Source organism: Lytechinus pictus, chromosome 10 (genome assembly GCF_037042905.1).
Source record: "Lytechinus pictus isolate F3 Inbred chromosome 10, Lp3.0, whole genome shotgun sequence".
NCBI lineage: Eukaryota > Metazoa > Echinodermata > Echinoidea > Temnopleuroida > Toxopneustidae > Lytechinus > Lytechinus pictus.
In genome coordinates this window covers 29,624,937-29,640,618 of record NC_087254.1, presented here as the reverse complement: position 1 = coordinate 29,640,618, position 15,682 = coordinate 29,624,937, and the positions used below count along the sequence as shown (strand labels likewise).

General features: G+C 35.6%; 1 protein-coding gene across 2 annotated transcripts in view; it reads left to right on the top strand.

Annotated features, from left to right (window-relative positions):
- The window catches only part of LOC129270459 (probable helicase with zinc finger domain), a 45,786-nt gene that overhangs the window by 17,043 nt on the left and 13,061 nt on the right, over positions 1 to 15,682 (top strand). For both annotated transcript variants that reach the window (XM_064105767.1, XM_064105768.1), the window contains 10 exons: positions 2,975 to 3,034; positions 3,689 to 3,887; positions 4,651 to 4,825; positions 5,435 to 5,624; positions 9,536 to 9,643; positions 10,349 to 10,947; positions 11,872 to 12,216; positions 12,678 to 12,782; positions 13,489 to 13,695; positions 14,135 to 14,359. In XM_064105767.1, coding sequence (XP_063961837.1) covers positions 2,975 to 3,034; positions 3,689 to 3,887; positions 4,651 to 4,825; positions 5,435 to 5,624; positions 9,536 to 9,643; positions 10,349 to 10,947; positions 11,872 to 12,216; positions 12,678 to 12,782; positions 13,489 to 13,695; positions 14,135 to 14,359 — 2,213 coding nt within the window. The remainder of the gene's footprint in view (positions 1 to 2,974; positions 3,035 to 3,688; positions 3,888 to 4,650; positions 4,826 to 5,434; positions 5,625 to 9,535; positions 9,644 to 10,348; positions 10,948 to 11,871; positions 12,217 to 12,677; positions 12,783 to 13,488; positions 13,696 to 14,134; positions 14,360 to 15,682) is intronic.

Sequence of the window (15,682 nt, the reverse complement as noted above, 5' to 3'; positions counted from 1 at the left end):
CGGATGATACTTTACTCACGTTAAACGGTACCGCTTCGGAATTGAATATCGCATTAAATATTTTAGATGAATATGCTGCAATATCTGGATTAAAAATAAATATTCATAAGACACGAGCGATTTGGATAGGGCTAAATAAAAACAAAAAAGACAAGATACTTATTGATCGTAATTTAACATGGGTATTTGATGAATTCTTTAGATATCTAGGTGTTGATTTTTGTACGGATTTGCAGAAGATGGTACAATATAATTACAACGAAAAAATTATAGAAATAAAGAGTCAAATGACATCATGGTTAAAAAGATATCTAACTGTGTTAGGAAGAGTAACTGTGGTTAAATCCTTGTTGGTTTCTAAGCTTAATTACCTCATTATGTCTCTTCCGAATCCTAGTGACGAAGTTTTAAAGGATTTAAATTCATTATTTTACAAATTCATATGGGAGGAAAAACCGGACAAAGTTTGTAGGATTCAAATGTCCCAAACATATTTAAACGGTGGGGTTAAAATGATAGACATATATTCACACTGTCAATCATTAAAGATTTCTTGGATTAGGAGAATTGTAAACGGATCAATTGATAGTTACATTCTAAGCTTTCTTACGTTATCCTTGCCAAGACTACAAGATGTTCTTTTGTATATGACATATATGGGTAGTCACTACTTTCGAGAATTATCAAAACAGACCTATAACTCTTTCTGGAGTGAAATGTTTTTTGCTTATAGTAATTTCTTAAATATCTATTATAATAATCATGTCAATATACCTTCACATCCTTTATGGAATAATAACATAAAAATAGGCAATTTGCCAATATATATGAAGAAATGGAGTGAAAGGGGTATACGTTTCATTAATGATATTTTGGATGAAGGAGGGCATTTTTTATCTTTCAAAGATTTTCAGGATCTTTATGATGTCCAGTCAAATTTTCTTTTTTATCATTCACTGTGTGCTGCTATCAAGGAAGCCTACAAAAGGTCCACTTTCAATAGAATCCCCCAACCATTAATTCCAGATGTGCTATCATTTATTACTAAACATAAAAAAGGATGCTCGCATATTTATTCCATTCTATTGAAACGACGAAAAACAGAAAACAAAAGCTTTCTTAAATGGAAGTGCATATTTGATCTGAACGATAAAAGGTGGGAATCCTATTGCTCATTGGGTTTTCAGTGTACCATTGATGTAACATTGCGTTGGTTTCAATATAAGGTTGTGCAACGTATATTATTTACAAATGATCTGCTTTTCAAATTGAAATTAGTTTTAGTAAACAAATGCACCTTCTGCCGAAAAGAAATTGAAACGGTTTTGCATCTATACTCGGAGTGCAGGCATGTTAATCACATTTGGAAAGAGTTAGAGGACTGGATTAGGACCAAAACCAGTGAGACTCTACACTTTTCAGATGAAAATAAAATATTCGGATTTATTGGAAAAAACAATTGTGCACTTAATTGTATTTTTATTATAGTAAGAAAAACTGTATATGATTGTAAAATAAACAATACAATTCCTCTTTTCAGTATCATTAAATCCTCAATAATCAATTATTATCAAAATGAGAAATACATTGCCCAACTTAATTTCAAACAACGCAGATTTGACAAAAGATGGTTTCGGTTGAAAAATCTTTTTACTGTTTGACTTCAACATGTAAAATTATTTTGTTATACTTGTCAGTTCATTGTTTATATCAGTGATTGTATTATTCATTGTGCTCTGTACCTATTGATTTTTGATTGCCAATAAAATCCCTGTGGAGGGGAAAAAGATTAAAAAAAAAAAAATGTTGGGGTAATTGTTGAATTGCCATCATAACTTTGAAAGTTTATAGATAGAGTGAATGAAATGTGGACATGGGTGTATTTGACAAGTCTTAAGTCACCGTTCAAATGTCATCTATGGTCAATGAACGTGGTATTATGTCATTACCGGTATATGAATGGTGTGTTTGTGAATGATTATTTTATAGTAGTTTTCAAAGTTAGCACTGCTGCTATATTAAATTGCGTAATGCAGGCAAGACTGCCAGAGGCGTTCCACTTGTTATTTATTCTTATTGTTGCCATTGGATGATACATCAATGGAATCTTTATTTATTTCAGATTCTATTGGTATTCAATTTGTTTCATTTTGAAATTAAGCTATATGGAGGTATTCTTTAAAGTGAGGAGGGTGGTTTGCATACATGCCAAGTCAGGCGTGAAACTCACGCTCTTCTGGACTCTTGATCTTCCCCAAATCACTTTCTCATGCCTGTATTACAGCATATCCTCATACATATTATACACAATGCCTGATCATCTCACGCCGAGTCAAAGTTCCCTGCCTGAAATCTCACTCCCCGCTGGTCTTTGAGCTTGGCATCTCTGGATTTGGGTGTAGAATATTTTGCCAAAAATGCCCATTGCCAAGGGTGATGGGCACTATAAAAGATCATCAGCAGCATGGTGTTGAATATGAAAAAATGTGAGGTCAATGTGTTTTGTACAAAGTTACAGAGGGTGGATAATTTGGAGTGAGCAATTTGCTTGTTTGCTCTTTGATATGATTTAAAAAATGAAAGTACCCTTAACTCCTTAAGTACGAACAAACCTGATGAAAAGACATAGTCAATATCATTTTTTATTAGCAATTTAATGACTGCTGAAAGCTACTATTGACTTTAAGAGGGTTGCTTTTATTGAGCACTAGGCAAATTGTATATGTATAAATCTGTTATAGTAGAATTAAGAATGCATATTATCACAATGAAATAAAAACTTTTGCCTAGGAGCATGAACATTGTTGTCAAAGTAAAAAATGGGCATGCTAGAAATGACATATTTGGATGAGCATATATTTTGTTAGATTCATCTACTTATATTTATATTGCAAAAAATGAAATATATTTCTGATCCAATGTATTTGGGTCACTATATTCTTGTATCAGTGAATTTCTACTTTTCTTTATGCAGAATGGCCAAGCATCTAAAGAAGTAAACAGACTTAAGAAATTACTTGATGAAAAGACAGAGGTAAGTAGAGCTCTAATATTTTTGGTATTTGAAGAAGAATTTAACTTGCTTTATCCAACACCTGTTCTCAGATGTGAGACTTGCTTTTTCTCAGTGCTAAGGCTTTTTTTAATGAATTAAACATGTGTTTAGTTGCACAAGCAAAATGCTGTTTACATATTCATTGTTTAGAGAATTCGAATAAAAAACAAAACTTGTTTTAATTAATTTGTGTCAGGCTTTTTTGTCAGTTTTATCTTTTTATTTTTAGTTTTCAGCATTATCTCAGCTTTATTGAAAGGCAAAACTGAAAACGACTTTAATGAGAAAAACGAGCAGTGATTTTTTATTTGATTCAATAAATCTTTTTACTGTAGCATAAGTGAAAGGGTTTGCCATAGTCATGAAAAAGAAATTGTTTTCTATAAAATCAAAGTATTCCAGTCAGATATTTCTGTAATTTCTGTATTGTAGTTTGATATGGACCAACTAAATCTTTCTTGGAAACCTTATTTATGTCCACATGGGTGTGATGTGTGTATGTGATTTACTTCTAGTCTTAATGGAATGAAGCTAAAGGCCAATCAGATATTACATGAATTTGATTACATCTAAGTAGAATTGATTTAAGTAAATGGTGAACATTCCCCATGTACTCTTCATGTTATCTTACAGAACCCATCAACTAGTAGAAACACATCAGCAAGAGACAAGAATGGGACGGAAGCATCATTACACCCCTCACAGTCAAGTGGAAGAGGCCAAGGAGCCAGTGGTGGTAGTGCTAGCTCGGCCTCCTCCTCTCATCACCAGAGGGGTAAACGCAAACCAGCATCTGAGGGAAAGCATAAAAAAGATGCTAGTAAGCAAGAGAGTAAGTGATTCATTTATTTGAATATATTTAAATGGTGTATTTGGGAATCCTTTGTAAATGGAAAAATTGTTCTTAAAGAAGAAAAAGAACAAAAATAGGACAAAAGCTTGGTGAAGAGTTGAACAAAAAAAAGAACAAAAATGGAGGGAGGACAAGAACTATGTGAATTGATTGAATATGTTAAAAACTGTAATCGCGTTGTAGAAGGGGGTTACAAATTATCTGCAAAGGTGATGTCATTGTGGTTTAAGATCAATGTGCTCTAATACACAAAGTGACAATTGTCAGATTCCAGGCCCCAACGTTATCCAGAATCTACAAAAAAGTCGCTTGAAGTCAATATTTTTCATGCAAATAGCTATAGGACATCAAAATTCAACTACTTTTGTCAAAATGAAGTATATATTTCAGTACCCCCACTCCCCATTCTAAAATGGTGGATCCACCTCTGATCAGTACAAAAAATAGAGTATTCAGGGTCATCTGAGAAGCTTATTTGACAAATTGCTCATAATAATGACGTCACATATGACCTTACCTACAACAAAATGTACATGTATCTTTATGCAAATGCCATTAGGACAAAGAAAAAGAAGGAAATGAACAATATCAACCCTAAACCTTCCTCGAGACTTTTATTTAAGAAATCTTGCAATTGATGTCTATTCTAGAACTGAAGATACATGTCAGAGTAACCTACATGTGCATCTATCTTCTTTAATTTGTTGGATATTTTCCATTTATTATGTTTATTTTTTTGTAGATTCTGAAAACTTCTGTTCCTATTGTCAAGTGCAATGTTCAACCCAGGTGGATATCCATCTCCATAGCATGAGTGAGAGTCACAGAGCTATCATATCATCGGATGAAGGACGGGATTGGAAGCATAGACCGCCACCTAGGGGTGCCGTGGGGGAGGAATATCTCCTCTGTGCTGAGTGAGTATTGATGACGATTATGATGGTTGTGTTGATGATGACGATGATGAGGATGATGATGATGATGATGATGATGATGACAGTGATGATGATGATGATGATGATGATGGTGGTGATGATGATGATGATGATGGTGGTGATGATGATGATGATGATCATCATCATCATCATCATGAAGATGATAATGGTGATGGTGATGATGATGGTGATGATGATGATGATGATGGTTATGAAGATGATTATGATGATGAGGATGATGATGATAATGATGTGAGGTGATGAGGATAATGAAATCATGATGTTTATCATCGTGATGAAGATGTTTGTTTTAATTTCCAAAGTTAGATTGAAAATATTTAAATGCTCTTTGCTCGCTATCACTCTCGGATATCTATTTATTGAAATAAATGTAGTCTCATAAAATATAACAGAAATTTTGCTCCCATTTTGCATGCAGAAACATACATTGAAGTTTTAACATACAATTTTATCTTAAATTGGCATTTCGTGAAAAGGAAGCATCACAAAATTGAATTTTCAAGAGCAACAAATATATATCTAATCATTACAAATACTGACCACTATAATTATAAACTGATTCATTTGCAGTCGTCTGAAATGCCGGTTTGGTCAACAATGTCCATACGCCCATAGTGAGGATGAATTAGCCGAGTGGAAGGAACGCTACAGGTATAGACAGATGAAATACCAACGAGCGAGGGACAAACAGATACATGGAATGAGTTTTGCAGAGCAACTCTTTGAGAAGTGGATGAATTCACCAGCTCCTCTCAATGTGGTAGGTCTCAATCCACCCCAGAATACTAGTTTTATGTCATTTCTCCTATTCATTTACTTCACTTTTGCATAAAAAAACAAATAAGGTCACACTTGCATTAGTCGACCTTCCATAACACAATATACTTCCTGAAGTCAAAGCAGTTTTTCATAGGGGGTATTGTAACATAATGCCAAGCAATTGATCATGGAGCTGACTTTTACACATACTAGATGCAATCAATTGTAGAATTAGCCCCACAATCAATCGCTAAGTTTATTGTTACAGGGCCCAGATTATGCAATTAATGGCCCGAATTCACAAAAGTGGTTTTGAAAATCCATGGTTTATGCAGATTTCCTGTATGAATTACTCTTGATTTAGCGCGTATACTGAAAAGTGTCCAATACTGATGCGCGCTTCTGTCACAGTGCACCAATTTGACACCTGTTGCCATTGTTGACTACGCTATTTTATTCATGAGTCCACTGTTTTGAATTAATGAGTCCACTATTCAAAATAGTGGACTCATGAATAAAATAGCGTACTTATCCATGGCAACATGCGTCAATTTGTCTCACTGTGACAAGAGCGTGCATCAGTATTGGACACTTCAGTATACGCGCTAAAATTAAGCGTAATTTATACAGGAAATCTGCATGAACCATAGGTTCAACCAATGGTTTTCAAAACCACCTTTGTGAATTGGGGCCGATGTGTCTTATATATCTTTTCTCAGTCAAACAGATTTTTGTAATCCCAATAGCTTTGACTTCGGCAAAGTGACCTGTACGTAGATTAAGTACAGGGATGGATTACGTGTGAGAAATACATAAAAATACTATACGTGCATAGAATATCGAATATAGAGAACAAAGATACAAATTATTTTATCATAATCTTCATCATCATCATTACATCATCTTAATTGTCATCATCTTCATCATCATCTTCAGCATCAGCCTCATCTTCATCACCATCATCATCACCATTATCATCATCATTATCATCACCATCATCATCACAGACCTGCCAACCAGTACGTTTTAGCCGTATTTAGTATGTTTTTGCAACCAAAATACGGCAGTACGTTTTTTCTTTGAAAATATATTTTTGTAAAAAAAAAAAAAAAAAAAAATCTTTTTTTTTTTACTAAATCGTAATTTATTGAGAAAAATAATCTCTATATGTCTCTATTTCATAAAACGTACACAAATATGGTTATTAAATCAATTTAATTTCAGGTAACTTATTTTTTTTTCAATCATTTTGTTAAAACCAGGGTGAAGATATACACATGTTTTTTTTTCATCTGCAAGAGCAGTGCGCATTTTAGCTTGCATGCAGCTTGAGCGCCACGATGAGCGAGTGCGCCAAGCATTTTATTATGAAATACACTTTTTTTGGGAAAAATACAGTTTTTTTTATCACAGAATACAGTTTTTCATTCCCAGAGGTTGGCAGGTCTGCATATTTATCTCACACAGTAAAAATACTGATTTTTTTTGTCAAAATACCAGGGTTGGCACGTTTTAAACGGTGTGTTTTAAAACATGTTTTAAAACGCGTTTTAAAACACCCGTTTTTTTTACAAAAAAAACGTGTTTTAAAACACCTCATAGACTTGTGTGTTATAAATATGCATGGATGTGATTTTACATGAATATATTTTTTATACTTTTTTTCTTAAGTTGTATATTATTTTCTTCTAACTAAATCTCTTTCTCACCACCACTCTTTTTCTCCTCTCTCTTTCCCCCCTTATTCTCCCCTTTTCCATTGCTTTGTCATGTTCCTTTCCTCCTGTTCAATTATGTAGATCAATCTATATATTCTCATTTTAACAAGCATTTGAGTGTTGTGCTCACTTTTAGACAGGGAAAGAAACACTATTTAAAATAAGCTCAAATATGTAATAGTAGTACTTGAATGAAATGGAAGTGTTGCACAAGCACAATAATATTTTGCAAATAGACAGTATAACTGACATTGTAACCTTGAGGTACACACGAAAGTAGGTGAAACTTTGCGCTTTGTAAAGATGAAGAAAAGTAGTTTAATTCAGAATAAGATAATCAGCTAGCAAACCTTAAAGGACAAGTCCACCCCCAAAAAAAGGTATTATGCTGAAAATTTCATCAAAATCGGATGTAAAATAATAAAGTGATGACATTTTAAAGTTTCGCTTAATTTCGCAAAACAGTTATATGCGCATCCTGGTTGGTATGCAAATGAGGGGACTGATGACATCACTCACTATTTATTTTGTATGTCGTTATTTTCTCATTGTCATGTGAAATATTTTTTTTTTCCTCCCTGAACATGAGTGGAACTACCATTGTTTTAACATTTTTTGGTTCAGTTAAGTTGGTCATTATTATCAAATATGTATAAATTGAAATATTTTATTGTTCAAACAATTAAAAAAACAAAAGAAATAGTGAGTGAGGGACATCATCAACTCCCTCATTTGCACATCACTGAGTTGTTATAAATGTTTTGTGAAAAATAAGCGAAACTTTAAAATGTCATAACTTTCTTATTTTACATCCGATTTCGATGAAATTTTCAGCATTATGCTTGTTTGAATTTTCTCTACTGATTCAAATCAGCATTTTTCTGGGGTGGATTTGACCTTTAACCCTAACAATCCCAGGGGACTGTAATGGCCCCCTTAAAAATTTCTATGATAAATCCATAAGAACAGCAGGGCCACGCCATATTGTTAAAGACTATTTTTTGGATACATGCATGGATATGCGGTTATGATATTACCATGGAGCTACATGTATCAACACATTGATAGCTCCATGATATTACACAAGTAAAGCCAATGCAAATTTTTTGCCAACATTTTATCTGTATCAATATTTGTACTTTTTGTTAATGATTGGAAAATAATTGCCAATAATTTCCATTAAAAAACGAAAAAAACAACAAAAGTAACCACAAAACTGTACATAAGAAAAAAAAAAAAACAGTTAAAACAAACATTGAAAAAAACAATTTGATTAAAATTCCTCAATTAAAGAAATAAGCAGTTCAAGGGCCTAATATTTATAGATTTAAACCCAAACTTATATTTCATGCACTTGTGGGTACCCGGTAGGATGTGAAAGTCATTGTAGCTTGTCCAGTCCTGTGTGCGCCTCACTAGCGACTGACTGGAATACTACCCAGGGAGTGGAGGATGTGCATACATTGTGTGCGGGAATGACTGATTGAATCCGATGACTGGGTTAATTATATATCTGTAAAGCACTTAGACACGTCGTTCCAATGTATTAAGCACTATATAAAAGCGGACTATTATTATCATTATTATTACTTAAAATTTGTATAATTGATACAAATGAAATAAAGCATATTGAATAAATGAAATTAAGCTTTGAAAGCCTATAGTCTATAGATTATGTTGTTTTCTTACAAAGTGCAACTTCTTCTCACCCCTATAGATTGATAAGACTAAAAAAAACCTGAGACTACATGTATGAGGAATAAACTTATAAAATGTCAACTTAATTTTTTGGCATTCAATTTCCTTGATTTAGTAATTTTGGGAAAAATATGAACTTTTCTGTTGAAAATTCAGTAACAAAAATTGTAGTCATCTCTTAATACTCCAAAAATGTAATTAAAACATCAAGAGCTTAAATCATATTGTATTAAGCGTATAATTTAATTGATTTACAGGAAAATTACATCGTTCGTTGGAAAAAAACGTTTTAAAACGTTTTAAAACAATAAAAAACGTTTTATTTGTTTTTTTTAATAAAAAATGTTTTTTATTACAACCCTGCAAAATACTGATTTTGGGGGACAAGAATACTGAAAATGCAAAATACAACTTTGCAGCTCTGTCATCATTATCATCACCATCATCATCGTCGTCGTCATCATTTGACAGATTTATTTTACATTTTTCCTTCCAGCTCAGTGAATCAATTGATGATGTGAAGGTTAGCATAAATTCTGATACCAATGTCACAGTATCAAGTAAGAACACGGCACATTCCTGGATCTTCACACTGCATTGTAAGGTAAAGCAAAATACACTATTCTAAATTTCCTTTCGTTGGTCTTGAGTTTACTTGATTGTGTTACTTTAAGTTGTTGAAATATGTCTGTTGTTGTGTTTGCATTCCTATGTAAAGACTGATGGGGTTCTCTGGCCTGGAATCGATACTATTCAAAATGTTTAATCAGATTATTTTTGAAAGAGCAAAATTGTTGAAACTTCATCAGGATCAAATGGAAAGGACAACCAAGTTATTAATTCAATTTTTGGCTTATTTTGGTGAAGTGCTGGTGTTATTAATATTTAAGGAGTGAGCTAATGATGTCAGATCATCCCCTTTCATTGTCTAATTAATTGTATGAATTAGTAACTTTTCTCATGTTTTATACATGTGTGTAGGAAATGCATTTCCCTTTTTTAACAACTTAAGTGCCAGCAATAGTGGTCTTCCTCATTCAATGAGTAAATACTGCTCTATTTCCTTTGAACAAATCATTGGAATAATAGTAATTAAACTATATTTATTTGATTCATCTTGATTTTAGGCTGGGATACCCATTTGAATTTAAAAAAAAAGATGAATTCAAGAGTAGGAAGACTCACATTATACTTCTATACAGTAAAGTTACTTCTAAGTTATCCATCAATTCTTTAATTTTGTGCAAATACACAATGATAACAAACAAGCTCAATTACGAATAAATTTGCATTCTTTACTTAATAACAGCCTAGCAAACAGCTCCAACGGGTTGCTCTCTTCTTCGACGTCCATCGACCGCACTTCAGCATCGCCAGCATCCTGATGGGTGACTCCAAGCGTCAGAGCTCCCAGGATATTCCGGAGAATTGTCAGGAGTGGAGCAGCAAGATGAGCACCAACAACAACAACATCAACCCTTACAACAGCGCAAAGTCCAAGGAGCGCATCTACCGGGTCAAGATCCAGTTCACCTCGCAGATCTTCGGCACGTTCCGTCAGTCGGTGGTCTTTGACTTTGGCACCGAGCCGGTGCTGATGAAGAGGATCTCTGTGGACTCGGTGTCCGCCATGGACCAGAAGGAGCTAGAGGAGGTGAGGGAATCCATGATGTGTGTGACGGAGCGCTGGGACGGAACCAACAAGACGGTGGTGAACTTCAGTCCGCCTATCCAGATGGGGACAGAGGAGGATAAAGGTCTGCTTTCATTCTACATGCCTCCGCACTCGACGGAAGAGCTCTTCAAACGCTCGGTATTGGAAAAGACAATCACCAAGAATAACTACAAGAACAGGATGCATGATCTGCTGTATATTGAGGAGACAGCCAGGTTTAGGGATATCAGCAAGTAAGTTGTTCCTTCGTCTCACCAATGAAACTGTCACCATTGGGTTTTTCACATAGATTAAGTCTGACTTAAAATCACTCTTAAATTCCCAGTTGTGTGTGGTATATGTATGGATGTAGAATTCATCACTGCATTGGTTAGATCATGCCCATAGGGTGTACTCAATGAAATAAGATTTGCAATAGATATTATGTGCACGTTAGCACTCAGCCATGACTTTTAGTCTGACTTAATGCTTGCAGAACATCCCCAGATCAAAATTAGACCAGCTATTTATTTGCAGTATAACAGTATGTGTTAACTTTTTCTGGCTGACATTACAGATGAGAGTAAAATGTTTCATGGCATGAATCTTTTGAAATAATAATAATAATATAGGGTATTTATATTGCGCACATATCCACCTTGTTAGGTGCTCAAGGCGCTCCTATATTACCCGGCTAAGCTAGGTGTTCATAGCGCACACAGCTTTTTAAGGAATTACTTCCTACCGGTACCCATTTACCTCACCTGGGTTGAGTGCAGCACACTGTGGATCAGTTTCTTGCCGAAGGAAATTACGCCATGGCTGGGATTCGAACCCACGACCCTCTGTTTCAAAGTCCGAAGACTAATCCACTGGGCCACAACGCTCCACATGTTAGATGTTAGAAATGTTAGATGTGTGAAGGTAAAGATAACCAAATCAAATGACTATGTGGTTTGTCTTGTATGATTTGTTTGATTCAGATGTTATAAAATGATGGGTGATTGATAAAACTGAAGATCTTGCGGATAATGACATGTAACATCTTGGTTCTGTAAGATATAATATACAATCAACTGTACAATTAAGTGTCCATGAAAGTCTATCGCAAACCATGTCCAAAAGGTTATGGTCGGTTGTAAGTATGAATTTTTTTTCTTGTTATTTTTCATTTGAAGGTTCAACATCAGGACAACCCTTCAGATGGCCACCACCTTCATGCTGGTGCCGTCACGGAACAGCGGTGCCCGTTACGCTCAGGATGGCCAGCTCTTCGCCCTCATGCACCTCAACGATGACCTATCCGACGATACTCCAGGTGGCCGACTGATCCTCAACAGCTGCAGTTCAGTGCTCCTAGCCCCGGTCCAGGATGGGAAGACAACGGAAAAGGTCTATGAAGCACCCATCATAGAGAAGAGCAAGGACTCTATCTACATGACCCTGAGCAAGGAGTGTGTGGATGATCTGAAGTTGAAGAACAACTCACAGATCAAGGTGGAGTTACAATTCCAGCTCAGTAGGTAAGGAAGTGTTGACTACCTGAAAATTTGATTCTTCAGGGAATGTACCTGGTGCAATTGATATATTACCACATAAAACGTCTTTTCAGGGGATTATAACATTTATTGCTGGTTTTCCATAATTGTTGCCTAAAGACCTTGTCTATCATACAGTTTCTCTTTTTAATATCATTTAGATGAAATTTTAATTGATTATGATTTTAGAATTTTAGATTGAGTTGTCAAGGCTTGAGAATGTACACAAAACTTAGCGGTTGTGAATTTCAATCTCCAGATCCCAAGCAGAATATCAAGTTTATTGTTGATATCTGTATGGGATGATTAGGAATGTTTGGTAGGAGAATTAATTAAATCGCGTCTGGATGAGCATTAATTTCTATAAACAATATTTCATTTAGTGTTCTATGGTGATTATCATTCTTGGAGATGAATTTATTTTCTATTTTCCACTTTCACCATAGATTACACCTATGTGAAATGCACTATGCAGTAGACAAGGTCCCAGATATGAGCCTTCTCTTCCCTGATGTACGTTCCAATGCCAAAGTTCCATGGACCCCAAACAAGTAAGTCTCCTTTGAAATCTATGTTAATTCGTCTGAATAGAATTCAAGCTAAGGTGTTTTTTTAAATATATTTTGATAATGTAAGATAACAAAACATTGTTCATTCAGTACGGTGCAATAGTCATCTCTATCAATAGTGGTATGTAAATTATGGAATCTGATAGGAATTGAGTACTTAAAGAAAAGGAATTTATTTTCTTATTAAAAGCCTCGCTATAGTATCCCAAAAATTTCAGGTAGAAGTGTAATGGATCAACGTAACAGCAGTCAGTTGACCAACAAAGTCCAGGGTGCAAATCCCACCACAGTAGTAGCATGTTTTGGCAAAACAGATGTTAATCTATATTTGCAACTTTGCACCCAGGGGCAATGGGATACCAGCGAGGAGTGTTGGACCCAATGCATTCTATACAATGAAAAATGGTATAAGTGATCCATAACAAATACAGATTGTTCGCAGATTAGGAATCCAGAGATTAAGAGTGATAATTGTAAAGGGCAAGTTGTAAAGTGTGTCAGTAGGTTGTTTGGAACAATCGACAAGTCTGCAAGGGGGGGGCAAATCCATTTTGGTAAGAAATTTGTATGTATTTCCCTCATTCACCCAGGTGTAAGTGGGTACCTAATATGCTTGGGCAGGTTGAATGTGATGTGATTATTGTTCTGGTATTTGAGAGTTTTTCGAACCCCTTTTCATGTTTTCCAGGCAATGGAGTGATAAGATGGATATGCAGATGAACAGCAAACAGAGAGAAGCCATCGTTGCCATGACGACTCCTCTAGTCCATCAACTTCCTCCAATCTTCCTTGTTGGTCCCTATGGCACTGGGAAGACCTACACTCTGGCCCATGCAACCAGGCTCATCCTACAACAGCCCAAGACAAGGATACTTATCTGCACCCACTCCAACAGGTAAGGAGGGATGTATCCTTGTCTATTCCTCTTTAATTGATAAATCTAAATGCTCAAATTGATGGGTAGGGTTGCTACCTAATCAAGACCTCATTTTATCACTTCTCTTTGCACCTTAGGTGGATGTTTCATTAAGCTATTTGTAAAATTAACCACGGCTTTACATACGACTGGAGGACGTTCTGAGGTGCTAAGTCAGCTACATAGAAATGTATCATTTAGCACAAGGAAAGGTCACTCGTCATGTATAAAGTCATTTGTAACTTATGAACAGCTTTATGAAACACCCACCAGCTCTCCTAAGAACTTCAGTGTTTCTTCCATTTATTGAAGTTCTTGTCTCTAGGCTTATCTTAGTATTTGAAAATATACATATCTGTACTTTTTGACCAGTATCCCATCCTACACCCCCTTGTGTCTTTTCTCTCCACCCTCACAGTGCGGCAGACCTATACATCAGAGACTACTTCCACTCCTTTGTGGAGTCTGGTAACACCGCTGCCAGGCCCCTGAGGATCTATTTCAAGGATCGATGGGTGCCAACGGTGCACCCTGTGGTGCGCCTCTACTGCTGCATGTCTGAGGGGGAGGACCGGTTTGTCATGCCTACCAAGGAACAGGTGGAAAAGCATCGGGTGGTGGTTGCCACACTCAGTACCTCAAGGTAAAGATAGTATAATGATAAAAAATGATATGCAGTTCTTGTATATGACATTATGGTATAGCGTCCCAGTGCTGTTCCAAAGGACTTTGATATATTTACCAGAGCTTTAGCCCTTCAGCCTTATGCATCTCGCAAGCATTTCAGGAATGAATCCTAGCAGGTCCCCATTTACATCACCTGGGTTGAGTGCAGCACAGTGTGGATAAATCCCTTGTTTAAGAGAATGCCATGGCTGCGATTCGAAACCATGACCCTCAGATTGAAAGGCAAAAGTCAGAACCACTAGACCGTGAAGCTTCCACAAAAGAAAAAAAAAAGAAATTTGAAGCTTTCAGTTACATTTGGCTAACTCTGGTCTCCTTGTTCCCAAAGTTAGAATCTATCCAAGGGTTTTTCATGGTTAAAATTAAAATTTTACATACTGATCAAATATGTTTGTATATTATCATTGGTACCATATTTGCCAATTATCATCACCAACCATGGCTAATTCTTTTGTTAACAATTTAAAGGAGAAATATATTGATTATGAATATGGCCTTATTATATATCAGTGGAAAGGTAATGATGTGGGGATTATCATTTGGTCATTAAAAGATCACAAAAATTATCATAAGGTGGAAATCGCCAATTAAAAGTCGCTAAAATGCCTCTCCGAAATATGCCTCGCATCGGTCTCTAAATTGACTCGAATTTGATGATGTGCATGAGTGTACGAGAGACCTGATTGGCTCTCCCCCGTCAAGCTCCACTTGCAAGCAAAACCTGTTGCGAGGGTACGTTTTCTCCACACTGTCACTGAATACTTCGATCACGAAATGAAAGAAAACCCAGAAGTTTATCTAGATTTGGATTTTCAAATTGATGATTTTGAAGATAAAGAGAATGATGATGAAGTTTGTAGCTCTAGAACAACAAAGTGACATGGATGGAGGTAAATTAGGGGAATTACGCCGGTGATGATGAGTCGGACAATTCAACTTGCATGCCGATTCGCTACCAACTCATGCAGCTGCGAGCTGCACCAAGGGTCAAATCCATGAAATTGAATTCCAGCATGACCACATCCAGACAGAGTCTATCAACAAATAATGAGAAGGAAAATAATGATATAACTGTACTTACAAACAAGTGAATATATCCGAACCTGAAGGCAAATCAACTCGACGAATAGCAGCAGACGTTATGGACCGACGATGAACTTTACGGGGCTGGGATAGATTGTCACTTGTTATGTACGTTAGAAAAAATTATTTTGACAAAATTACGAAACTCTGGGAATTATTTTTCTATATAAAAATATAGTAACACCTGGTACTATTT